The following is a 13,713-nucleotide window of genomic DNA, read 5'->3' on the forward strand; positions in this document are numbered from 1 at the left end:
TGTCTCTCACCCCTTTGCCCTGACGGGGGTACACCCTCCTCCACTACCCCCCGTCTCTCACCCCTTTGCCCTGAGGCAGGTACACCCTCCTCCACTACCCCCTGTCTCTCACCCCTTTGCCCTGACGCAGGTACTGGTACACCCTCCTCCACTACCCCCTGTCTCTCACCCCTTTGCCCTGACGGGGGTACACCCTCCTCCACTACCCCCTGTCTCTCACCCCTTTGCCCTGACGCAGGTACTGGTACACCCTCCTCCACTACCCCCTGTCTCTCACCCCTTTGCCCTGACGGGGGTACACCCTCCTCCACTACCCCCCGTCTCTCACCCCTTTGCCCTGACGGGGGTACACCCTCCTCCACTACCCCCCGTCTCTCACCCCTTTGCCCTGACGGGGGTACACCCTCCTCCACTACCCCCTGTCTCTCACCCCTTTGCCCTGACGCAGGTACACCCTCCTCCACTACCCCCTGTCTCTCACCCCTTTGCCCTGACACAGGTACACCCTCCTCCACTACCCCCTGTCTCTCACCCCTTTGCCCTGACACAGGTACACCCTCCTCTACTACCCCAAAGCTTTCAAGTGCCCAACTGACTCCTTCCTCGTGGCTACTTCACCTCCTCCACTCACCCCGTTGTCTCGCTCCTCACCTCACCGTGTGACTCACTCGTTTTCCTTCTCCTACTCATAACTGAACTCATTGAAACTTAACCATTCCTTCTACTTCCTTCATCTCTGACCCTCATTTTTGTCCCTCCTTTTCCTCCTTCCGTCCCCCCTTTTTTTCCTCCTTCTTCCCCCTCTCCTCCTTGTCCGTGTTTCCCTCCCTCTCTCTCTTCCCAGTTGAAGCCGATGTCCTCCTCTCTAACCCCTTTCTCCCGCCTCTCGCAGCAAGACCGTTGGATCTATTGGACGGACTGGCAGACCAAGTCCATCCAGCGTGTGGACAAACACACAGGCCGCAGCAAGGAGACGGTTCTGCCCAATGTGGAGGGCCTCATGGATATCATAGTGGTGTCCCCGCACCGACAGACTGGTGAGTGGTCAATGTGGAGGGCCTCATGGATATCATAGTGGTGTCCCCGCACCGACAGACTGGTGAGTGGTCAATGTGGAGGGCCTCATGGATATCATAGTGGTGTCCCCGCACCGGCAGACTGGTGAGTGGTCAATGTGGAGGGCCTCATGGATATCATAGTGGTGTCCCCGCACCGGCAGACTGGTGAGTGAGCTTTATGGAACCATTATGGCGGAGAAGATTGGACAGACGACTCTGGTCGAGAGCCGGATTTGAATCCATGGCAAGCCGTCCTTACCAAACCCACTGAGAGTTGTAACACGTATTTGATTTGTTCTTTTTGTAGTACAGTTTTTAATTCATAAAGTATCCCTGTCGTAATTTTGTCTTGCTTGCTTTCATTGATTGATTGATTGGTTATATGATATCTTACTGCCACAGTTTTCCTAGTACAAAACCAATATCTCTGCTGTCTTTTGACAGGCTATTAACAAGGATACTAAATAATGAAGTTAGTTAGGACTGACAGATGTCATCTATGGGTATTGTCATGTCTCCACTAGTTCTTTTCAGCTTGCTAGAAGAGGTTTTTACTGTGTACTATTTCTACAACCTATGAGCCACAATGAGCTACAACAATCAAACGACAAACTAATGTCTGTTTAGTCTGCACCTTTTTGTATCTATATGTCTGGCAGTCAGTGACTGAGGATGCTAGTGTTTGGCTTGGCTTGTGTCACCTAAGGTTAACTAGCTTCCCAAAAATAAGTAGGAAAAGCTCTCCTGAATTTATGTTGGCCTATTTCCCCTGCCTAGGTGATGAGGGGGAATCAATTCAATACTAGTGTATGTAGCAGAATACGGTACACACTACACAGTAAACTGCTCAGTTTAGAATACTTTACCGATATTGTAGCTTCTCTTTTTCCATAGTGGAGTACAGATGTTGGTTTTGAGTTAGACATGATCCTGGTCAGTAGTGTATGTGTACTGTACATCAACCTTCTCAAAAATAAAACCATTTTTGTAATAGTTTTTACTTCTAAAATAGTTCTATTATAGTATTATATACTGTATTATTAAATGATTATTGACTAACTGTGTTGGTGCCATAATTGGGACGCATGGGTGTTTTGTGTTGAGGCACTAAAGGAACATCTCTTCTCCCTTCCAGGTACAAACCTCTGTGGGGTGAACAATGGAGGCTGTACACATCTTTGTTTCGCCAAGACCAACAGCTTTGTGTGTGCCTGCCCGGATGAGCCTGACAGCAGACCCTGCTCCACAAGTGAGTGTTGCACTGCTTCTCAAACGTTTTCGTGCCAAAGAGAGAAGAGAATAATTGTGTAAACAAAAAAGGCTGAAGTCTGTGACTGAAGAATTGTCAGGCTAATGTTTTCTCGAGTACCGTAAAGCTGAATTCCAATACTCTAACCGGGGCAATACCCAAATACTCGGTCACTCCAGCATGGCGGTGTTACGGTGAAATTGGTGACCTGCTGAAATGTGTGGCAATCGTGTTCAACCTATAGCTGTATTTAGGTCACGTATTTAAAGACCTCTGTGTAAGTTATGTGAAGTCCACAAGATGGTCACATGTTTCGGCAGGTCACCAATTTCACCGTAACATCGCCATGCCTGACCCGAGTGTGAGTGGCCGAGATTTGGGGGTATTGGAATTTGGCTTAAGCGTCTGCAGGGATTGCCTTTTTGAACTCAAGGTGCTAATCATTAATAAACACGCATTATGTTCAGTTTCAGGGTTTGTCCCTACCTCGCCTGACAGGAGGATGACCAGCACGCCAGCCCCCAAAAATATACCCCAAATCCCCACTGATGCACCGCGTCAGGGACCCTCACTGGTCAAGTATGTTCATGTTCCCAATAGTAATAGAAAACATTTTTATTTAGAAGCCGGAAAGTCGTGTGTGTGGGTGTGTGTGTGTGTGGGTGTGGGTGTGGGTGTGTGTGGGTGTGGGTGGGTGTGTGTGGGTGTGGGGTACCAAAAAGCTAGAAGTGCTCAACCAATGATGTCATTGTATGTCAACTATAACGCTGACTTCCTGTTTTTAGCCACTACTTAACAGTGACAGTGTCTTTGTTTGGTGTTCACGGAAAAATGGGCAATCTTGCCTTCAGAAAATATGAATCAGGATGATGCATGCCTAAAACAAAATTCTCTCTGTATAATTTGTAAATGTTTGGACTATATAATAACTATCAGCTAATTATTTGAAATGCATGCCTACAGTGCGATTGTGTCCCTTTTATGACTCTCACAGAAAGCCTGCAGGGAATTACATTCTTTTCAAACATTTGGAAAAATCATGGGGTAACTTTATATCTCCCTAATGCTGTGTTTTCAATCCATGATAACAGCTGCACTGACAAGAGCCTAAACATGGAGGGGTGCGTGCAGAGCAACGTGGTGACCGCTCCCCATGGTCAGTACTACACATCTGCTGTCCTTCGTCACTCAATTCTTCACTTGTATCGTACCTAAACCCCACAGATGGGACTAATGGACACATGTCATCTCTCTTAGGGGAAGGACTTCATATCAGCTACGTGATCGGTGGAATCCTGACCATCCTGGCTATTCTTATTCTTATTGCTGCCTTCATTATTTACAGGTAATGCTTATTTAATTTTTTTACCATTAGTAGGCCTAATATGATGAAAGTTAAAGGACCCTAATGTAGAAATTGGCTTGACTTTGCAAATGTAGGGCGTTACGTAAAGTAGTACTTGGTTCAACAAATGACTCATTGAGGAGAGAATCAAATGTGTTCGTCTCTCATCTGTCGACAGGCATAAAAAGTCGAAGTTTGCAGATCCGGGGGTGAGCAACCTGACCTACAGCAACCCCTCGTACCGGACTTCCACGCAGGAAGTCAAGATCGAGGCGTCGCAAAAGCCTCCAATCTATAACCAGCTTCGATATAAGAAAGAGGTAAGTGCTCTCGTTCTATAGTCTCCAGGTCAATACCTTAACCAGAGACCTTATTTTAAATGGAGGAAGGAATCCATCCTGACCTGTGATGAATGATCCATAGTTTGTCTCACCAGTGCTGTAGAATCTTTCAGAAATACGGCGACTCACGTGGCTCAAGTCCCCTTCAGACGGTGAAAACGAGTGCACCTTTTTCAAGCCTGCTAGTTTTCCAAACATACTGTAGCATACATACAGTACCATATGTCTATGCACTGACCGGGCCCACGGAGGCCCGGTTCACTTTCATTGAAGAGTGAACTGCACATGTGCAAAACTTAGTATAAGAAGTATAGTTTAGACAATGTAGAACGTTTCTTATCTACATATTTATGGTAGATTATACATTGTACTCATTAGTCATTCACTGACTATAATATTTACCTTGTTCGTTTGATAATTTAAAATATATATACAATATATTTTAAAGTAATATTTATTCAAGGAAAATCTAGGTTTGGGAGAGGTGGCGCGGCGCACTAGCACCCTCTATTGACCGGCCACTTAAAACCATTGCTATGGTTCAGCTCAGCTCAGTGGCGCGCTACGAGCTTGTAGGTCTGCTATTTTTTGAAAAATCATTAAAATGTGGTGCAAATCATTGAATATATATTTCAGAGTGAACATTTTTAACTAAAATATTTGCTTCTGGGGGGTCCCTGGAACTACATATTTCGAGATGGGGGTCCGTGGCCCAATGGAGATAATTCTGGGGGTTCTTGACATGAAAAAGGTTGAGCACCACTGACATAGAAACATGGGTTTTTCAGAAAATTGTTAAGATTTAGAAGCCCTTTTTTTTATCGACCTCAGTCCAAAATGGGAGACACAAACAGTCACCGATCCTCTGGCACTTATGAATGTATTCCTTCCTTTTCCTCCTCACTACAGCGCTCTCATCCTTACAACACCCTCTCTCCCTATATCTTTTGACCCACTTCCTGCAGAGAGGTAGCTACTGCACACTGCATGTAGTGCCAATGCTCTCTGATTTATCTTATTCTCTTCTTAACCTTTAGGCTTATTTGTCTATTCATATAATACTGTTCTGTCCTATAAGTGCATGTTGTGACGCCTTTATCTGAAATCAGGTATTCCCCGGCTTGGAATACATTTTCAGAGCACTCTGTCTGACTCCTGGCATGACGCGTCAGTTCACGCGCTACTCACCGGGTCTTGTGGTGTGATGTTTGTCACACTTGTTGTAACACATGGAAACTTGTGTGTCTAACCCCAGCACAGCATCACTAAATGGATCCAGCGCGTGCTGTACAGATTGGGCTGCAGTTGGTTGAACTTGTTCTGGAATGTTTTGTGGTTTGCGGTTATGATTAACTGTCATGAACTGGCTGACATCATGACAAAAAGGGAGACGACACACAGGATTAAACTTAACATTATTTTATTTATAACTAAATAAGGCTTAAAAGGTGCAACATGTATGAGGTGTGAATGGTCAGTGACATCAGTAGTGTAAAGTGTGTATGACTGTGTGAACATGGACTGTATGTGCAAGTGCAGAAATCAACCAAACTGAAACTATACTTCCAACAAGCATAACCAAACAAGAAGTGTGACCTGTGCAAGGGAGAGAGAGAGAGAATGGCCTCAGCCAGCCTGCTGTTATACCCAAGGGGATAATTGGCACCAGGTGTGTCAATCCCCAAGACACACCTCAGCAGGCTGGCACTCTCCTCCTACACAGGGACAGAGAACAACAATTAGTATCCAACCAAACCAACCCCACAGGATGGGTCATCACATTAACACATGACCAGCACTATACGACGCCTGACATGGGGGCCGGCCAGCTCTACTAACTGCCTGCCTGCGCTTCCTATCCTATCCCTATAGGGAGGCGGGATGGACGGAGGTTACACCAAGGAGAAGATCCGCATCGTGGAGGGCGTGTGTCTGCTGTCCAACGACGAGCTGTACTGGGACGACCACCTGAAGCAGATCAAGCCGTCGCGGGGCGGCGGCCTGCACGCCTGCATGCGCACGGACACGGTGTCCCTGCAGGCCAGCAGCGCGTCTCTGGACGACGGGGAGACGGAGCAGCTCCTCCAGGAGGAGGCGTCCGAGTGCTCCTCCATCACCACCCTGACTCCCTCCTCCACCGTCACCCCCCAGCGCCACGCCCAGCACAGCCTGCCCGACACCGGGTGGGCGTCCATACGCAAGCCCTCCACCGAGAGCCAAGTGTGAAAGGAGCTCTTTGTCCCCCCCTACCCTACCCCCCCCCCAAACCCGCCCCCTACGCCCCACCCTTGCCATGTGCTCTCACACGCCTGCATACATGACAGACTATACATGTGTATTTATATAAATGGTACAAACATGGAACCTGCACACATTGACATTTTGCATTTCCTGTTAATATGTAGAGTTACACAAAAAATATGCCAGTACACGGTTCATGAGAAGTTGCATATGGACCTCGTTATACACACACAAAAGAAAACATGTCCCTTATACTCAAAACCTCATTTTTTCTCCAATCACACGGGACTCCTTGCCCACCGTCCTACTTGCACACTTACAGAACACTCTCTGTGCAAGTTCCGCTTGTAGGCAAAACGTAAGACAATTGATGAGCATGCTGTAATAACGAAGCGAAAAACTCTAGGAAGAAATTTAAAAGCATGCACAAGAGAGAGAGAGAGAGAGATATGGGAGTGTCTGGAGCCTTTTTGAAAGGATGCAAACTCCCCCGGCAAGGGACACATCATTGTATGTAAACCTTTTTTGTGGAGTTTTTGTTTTGTTTTGGCAAAGCTAAAATATACTCTCAGACTATATATAACAAAAATGCTCGCTCTTTCAATGCCACTCATGATTTGCCATATCATTATGAACTCTATTTATGAACTTTTTGTACTCTGGAGTGGTTTTGATGATTATTTTTTAGAGAATGGTGAACATGTGTAGAACTATGTACAGCGGTGCCCAGTTTTCTCATAGCAAGGAATATAAATATTTCATATGTTTCAAAATATACTAATAATGGACTTATTTGGCCACTTCTATATAGGAAAAATATATTGAGTGACCAAAAATATATTTGTGAAAATGTATTTCCAGAGTCTGAAATATGTTTTTCAAATACATTCTTTGGCTAAATATTTTATACATTTTGCAACATACATGAGATTTAAAGGATAATCTTTTTTCTTTTTTTTCCCCCCCTTTTTTTTCAGTATGCGATGCAAAGAATATATTTATGACAGTGCCAAAGGGCGGGGCTTCACAGAAATCTTCTCACTTTTTCCTTTGTCTACAACAGTGGTTCTCAACCTTTGGACCAGGACCCCCAGACGGTCCCCACATGAGGGGTCCCCTCCCCAGAGGACAATTTAAGGACTTTTAAGGCCTACTATATAATATATAAATACTGGTCAAACATGGCCAAATTGTCAATTAATATAAGAAGGCTATTTTCACAATATTTATCTGTGGAACAGAGTCAAACAAAATGTAACCCCTCAACTCTTAAGTGCTTATCAGGCAGGTTGGGGGGGTCCCCAGTTAAAATATTATTGGGGTGTCTCCAGTTCAAATATGGTTATTTTGTGGGGTCATGGCCTGAAAAGGTTGAGAACCACTGGTCTACGGTACAGCAGATTGACTGACTGAAAACTCACTCCATCGTCTTGGAAAACTGTTGATGTGACACATGTCAGCCAGGCCTTCGCTGATATACACTCAATTGTGCAATTGAGTTTTTCATACAAGACAGGTTAACATGATTATTGTTTTTAACATTGCTGATCCTTGGGGAGGGTGGGGGGGTGTATTGGCAGAGGAAGCTGTGATGAAGTATAGCCTAAGTGCCAAACATTTCTTTGTTTATGTTATTCAGTTTTATTTATATTTCTTGATGGTTGTTAAGTGTACATGGCATTCTTTGAGACGTTCTCATTAAAGTAGTCAACTCTGTAATGCAACGTGAGCTCACAGTTTATACTATATTTCCCTCTGTAATATGGAGCGTGCTGTAAGATATACTTAAGAATACTGTGTATATCTGAACCCACTAAAACAGTGACCTAGAGTTTAGAAATATAATCACTGACAACTTAATGGAACCTTAATTTAATACAAGTAAATATATTATGCATTGCTTTAACATTGGAGAGTACCGTTGTCTGTTGCAAGAATATGGTACAAAGGAGATGTATAACTATATTGATGTTATCAGTTAAACTTTTCAGAACCATGTACTTTGAAGTATCTTGTATGAGTTCAGCAACTTGCTGATTTGCTGCTAGACAAAGCACTGAGGCTAATGAAAGAGGGCCTTGGCAGCTACGGTAAACTTCGTCTCTGATCATTGGTTGATAGTCTGTTGCAGCGCGTCAGAGCGACCCAATCATCCCAATTTACAATCCCTCCCACTCTGCTCAGAAACTCACTAAAAGTGTACAGATTTTTTTTTTACCATGCAGGTAAAAAGCAAGGCGTTTGTGTTGAAGATATTGTGTTTTGTTGTATAGAGTCTTGTACAAAGGGATTTCATGACCGTTTTGACTTGTATTAATTTTACTCACTGGAGAAGAACATGTTTTTTTTATTGTTTTTGCTGGTTGGTTTTAACCACTGTGTTTCCGAGTCTTGTAAATGATAGGGAAGACGGCAGTTATTTAATAGTGTTCTTCTATGTTATGAGTTCTTGGTCGCGTATAACTATTGTAAAGTTAACAAAAAAAGATGTATTTATGATTTCTGTTTGGTTGTCACTTAATGTGTAAATATGAAAAAGACTGTATATGTATTTCCATTGCAGTACTAACAAGCTGTGTTGTGATATAGTGAATTTATCCCTTTGCTATCTTTTAATATAAAACTGCATTTGCATTTTAATGAATCTTGTGACTCCTTCAACTTTGTTATACCATGATTTATTTTATTTCTTTAAGTTTTAAGTTTCTTTTGACAGTGAACAGGGCCAAGGGAGGGGAAGGAATGGAAGGGTGGGGTTGAGAATAATGGACTGATTTCACCCAACACCGAATGGCACCCACGTCTCATCAATATTGAGTCATGTCTTGGGTAGTGAATAACCTGACTGCCAGATTGCGGCAGTATTGAGTTCACAAGTTCCCATGCAAATGTAGTCCAGCAGGGGGAGTGGTTTTACCAGGCTAGGCTAGTGAGTGAGGGCCAAAGATTAGATTTATTGCAGTCAGTCTGCATTTAAACTTGTAGCACTGCCTGTGTACCCACCCACTAATTAATTCCTAAGACTTGGAGTCATATTAATTTGAAAGTTCTGGCAGAAAATGTGTAAAATATCTCCACTTTTCCACAAGCTGCACACGGACAACATTCTCTCCGGCGAGGGGCCCGGAATGAGTCAGCTTTACCCAGGCACCGCTGGGTTGGACTTGTCTCTCCATGTGGCTTTCTTCCACCAGGAACGGTCCATGGCCACCTCGTGATCAATGCCGAGCGCTTTCATGTCAGCCAACACGGTCGTCTGCCAAGTCTTCTTCGGCCGGCAATTTCCATTTCCGCAATTTCCTCAATTTCCATTTCCGCAATTTCCGCAATTTCCGCAATTTCCATTTCCGCATTTCCGCAATTTCCACCATTTCCGCAATTACAATTTCCGCAATTACAATTTCCGCAATTTCCGCAATTTCCATTTCCATTTCCAACTATTAATGGCAGCTGGGTTTCATCATTCAAATAAAATAGAATTCTGTCCGTTTAGCTATAAAATTATGTCAGGGAATAGGGATACACAGTATATGTCTTTCATTTGCATTGCATCTCCCCCCCCCCCCCCAAGCTTTTATTTTCGTTCGAGTAATAGTACAACTCTAATAGTATTACTTATAATAATGTAATTAAAGATAACTTCATTCAGATTTATTTATTTTTATTTCATTTTCCAGATTTTTTTTTCTTCTTTTTTTTAGATTTTCATTGGTGGGCCAGTCATAATGGTCCCGCGGGCCTGATGTGGCCCGCGGGCCTGAGGTTGAGTATCACTGTCCTAAAGGTCCACCTTCAGGGACCATGTCTCACTTCCATTATGTCATACAGCTTCTGATGCATGCAGAGTAAACTTGGGAGTACGCCTTCGATGTTAAAAATCTCCCCGTCCACTACAAGCCCCTCTTGCTCGGCTGCATCTGCTTGTGGGATGTCTCCCCTGCACCGCTTGCACTGGAATGTCTCACTTGCCGCTTGCAGGCTGCCTTTTACTCCACTGCATCTCTGATGGACCCATTTCTTACAGCCCCTGCACTGGAGAGAGTTAGCTTGTACTCCCTTCCCACAGACTCCACATGGCCAAGCTCCTGACTGCGGTATCACTCCCAGGCCAGCACCACCAACCATGACCTTTGACTTCTCCGCAATCACCTTCATCCCTTTCACTTCCAGGCATGTCTTCCAGGCCGCTAGCCTCCTTGCTAGCTACGTCTTCTCTGGTGTGAGCCATCAGTACCAGGTCATCCACATGACATTCTAGGGATATTAACAATATTCGGAAGGTGATGATTAGGAAAGCCAGACAATAATGCCAGACAATATTGTTGGCTGGTATGAGCGTCACAGAAAAAGCGAGTCACTTGTCCGTAATTTTAATGCACTTGTCCCGGACAAGCAGACAAGCCTTAATGTCAAGCCCTGTTTGATATTATGCCAATTCATGAGCAGAACATCATTTTTGAATTGGATGCAACAGAACACACCGGTATTAGTCGCCAGAGCTGTACAGTTTGTTTTCAATGATTCTTGAAGTTGAATGGGCTTACAGCTGAGCTACACCAGGTTTTGTCAGCGTGCGTTTACACGTACATGTATGCAGGGCTCGCGTGTGCACATGTTACACACACTCGCTCTGTGTAGCTCGGCCGTTATACTGTAAGGAGGGGGAGGGGTGTGTCAGATATTTTATAGTCATTGATCAAAGTAGTGAATCAAAGAACTTAAACTGTCTGGGGTACAAGCAAAAGCCAGACGTAAAAAATACATCATTGTGTTGACTGGAAAATGATTTATTGGACTGGATATCCGACAAGGGTTAAAATGATCTTTACTACAAAAGTAAAGTAAAAGAACAAACGTTACACACATACACATTGGACAACAAATGAAAACAGGTCAAAGTGGGCCTATTTAGCGCACCTGCTGTCACAGCCCTGGCCACAGTCTGTGCCACACCCACTCATCCACTGCCCTGATGACTACCTGGACCCACCTGTGTGTCTCACCTCACCTGCTCCCTGATTAACCTAGTCTATATATAGCCCTTGATGCCCTCATGTGTTTGTTGGATTATAAATTTGCTCTGCCTTGTGAATACGTTTATTCTTGCCTTGTATGGTGTACCTTATTTTCTAAGTAAAATACTTTAAGTTATTCCTGGTGTCCTGTGTTCTGCATTTTGGATCTTTACCTGGGAGAGAAGCCTGACACCTGCTTTAAAATATGGAGCCTCCTCTTGATGTCATCCAAGGTGGCGGTGGACTTGGAGACAGACGTACAGTAGTAGGGCGGGTAGCTCTGGTCCATAGCTCTAATGCGTAGCCTTAGAGCTATGTTACTTTCAACTTCCGCCGCTCGCATGAATGCAGACCAGCCTCTACTCTTTAGTGTAAATAAAAAGAACGTTTTTGCTACTCACCAAAAAAAAGGCGGGTTGTGTCAATAGAAAGACTACTTTCCTTAGTGGAAGCACTCTGAGCCCCCCACCACACGTATAAACTGTACTTTTTGGGCAAAAAGGGATTTTGTTTCCACCGGGAAAAAAACATTTTTAGTTACTCCGCTGCGCCCTCTACTGATATTGCCCAGAGAACTGCCTCATAGAGAATATTTTTCCTCCGGTGGAAAAAAATCCCCTTTTGGCCAAAAAGTACCGTTTATACGTGTGGTGGGGGGCTCAGAGTGCGTCCACTAAGGAAAGTCGGCTTTCTATTGACACAACCCGCCTTTGTTTTGGTGAGTAGCATAAACGTTCTTTTTATTTTCGCTAAAGAGGAGAGGCTGGTCTGATTTCGATTTGAGATTTAAAATTGTAAGTCCCATAGCCTTGTACTGCAGGGCAGAATCGTAGAAGCAGTAGAAGGTTATGAATCAGAGCTATAGGGCGGGCAGGGATCTGAACAGGCCAGTGCCTGCTTGTCTTGGAGGAGAAAGGGGAGCTTGTTGTCGATGTTTACAGAGGAAGCAGGTCCAGAGGTGTGCGAGGAAGGTTTGTCTGCCTCCTCTAGCTGCAGTAGAGAACATGAAGGAGATGGATTAAATCATTGCCAACATCTCAAACCAAGTTCACATTACAAACCAATTTCACATGTCTTTTCTACAATTTCACATTAGATTAGTCTGAGGAAATACTACAATCCGCAATAGTACTTAATTCAATGTGACAATTTCAACAAATTGGCAAAACAAATAAAGATTATAATATATTGTGATGAAAACAATATTTTGCAGTGCTTCACTTGGTATCATGTCTGGCGTATGCTGCAGCCTTTAAAAAAGGTTCGGTGAGGTCCGAAGGGTTTGGTAACTCAGTTCTGGACTTTAGACCCACTTAGAACAGTATAACAGCGTAACTCAGACCCATTGGGTCAAGTTGTTCTTATTGACCTTCTGAGGCAGAACAAAGTTGTGTTCTGTTGAGAATATACTGAATATACAAGTTCAGGCCTTAAGGGGGACATTCTTCCTGTGCTTTATTGATTGATTCGTTTTATTAGTGGTAAATGCAGTTGTTTAGGACACTTCATAGTTTTATTCAGTGCAACTTTTTCTTCCCTTTCAACTTAGAAAAGATCTATACACACGTTATGTTACAGCACAGAGCACACTGCTGCTGCAGAAGTTTTATCGCAATGCAGCGAGAAGCCCAATGTACCCTTATGATGTTGGTCAGTCCATGATGTTCTTGCAACACTTTCCGTTTCTCAAGGTTGAAGCCGGAGCCAGAGACCTTAAGGGCAAGACAGTTAGTTGGTTAGTTGGAAATCCTGCATGTGAGTCACATGCAGGATTAGAGTCTCCAATATCATTAGGAGTATTAATGTTATTGAGAGAGAGAGCTATAAAGCAAATATGGGGATCAACTTCAAATATATCAATTTAATACAGAATAAATTCTTCCCCATTTAATTACCATACATGTGTGTTTATGCACCATTCACAAACATCCCATGTAAACAATATACCAAAAATGCACAGCTCTAAACAGACAGTCTTCTGTGTCCTGTGACTGTCCTCATTCCCTCATTAGCCTGCTACTTAAAAGTGAATAGGTTGGCCTTGTGTGTTGTGATGACATATTTGTCCTTGTGTTGTGGCGACATATTTCCATGATAATAAATACACTATTTATGACTGTTGTAAACTCTAAGTACTGGACCCTCGTCTGGTTTGACAGACAGGTAGTGTGTGCCGGCTGGGTGGTGTGTGACAATCCGGTTGAAGTATACCTTGGTATGGCGGCAGTGGTGGCGGGCCCGGGAGAACAATAACATGACACGAGACAGTATCACGCTAAAGGTTCACAAAGTTTATTACACACACAGGAACATATATAGAGCTGGATCCCAACTGACGACCACAACACTTGAGACATAACAACTGCTAACTGCAGCAAGCTGACCTTGCTGTCTGGAGTCTCCAGTAGCTAATTATAAAGTATGCTACAGTTCAGGCAGTACACAATACATAACAAGTACACTG

General features: G+C 43.9%; 1 protein-coding gene across 4 annotated transcripts in view; it reads left to right on the plus strand.

The window, feature by feature from the left end:
* lrp4 (low density lipoprotein receptor-related protein 4) overlaps positions 1-7,786 on the plus strand; it is a 118,503-nt gene extending 110,717 nt beyond the window's left edge. For 2 of the 4 annotated variants that reach the window (XM_080766119.1, XM_080766121.1), the window contains exons 32-38: positions 845-1,037; positions 2,194-2,307; positions 2,775-2,886; positions 3,399-3,463; positions 3,565-3,652; positions 3,831-3,972; positions 5,866-7,786. In XM_080766119.1, the coding sequence (XP_080622245.1) occupies positions 845-1,037; positions 2,194-2,307; positions 2,775-2,886; positions 3,399-3,463; positions 3,565-3,652; positions 3,831-3,972; positions 5,866-6,219 (1,068 nt within the window). In that variant the 3' untranslated portion in view covers positions 6,220-7,786. Of the gene's footprint in view, positions 1-844; positions 1,038-2,193; positions 2,308-2,774; positions 2,887-3,398; positions 3,464-3,564; positions 3,653-3,830; positions 3,973-4,902; positions 4,963-5,865 lie in introns of all 4 variants that reach the window. The other 2 variants (XM_080766122.1, XM_080766120.1) reach the window with 2 other exon arrangements.
* The last annotated feature ends 5,927 nt before the right edge of the window (positions 7,787-13,713 follow it).

Source organism: Protomyctophum bolini, assembly GCF_963924005.1.
Source record: "Protomyctophum bolini genome assembly, chromosome: 1".
Classification (NCBI taxonomy): domain Eukaryota; kingdom Metazoa; phylum Chordata; class Actinopteri; order Myctophiformes; family Myctophidae; genus Protomyctophum; species Protomyctophum bolini.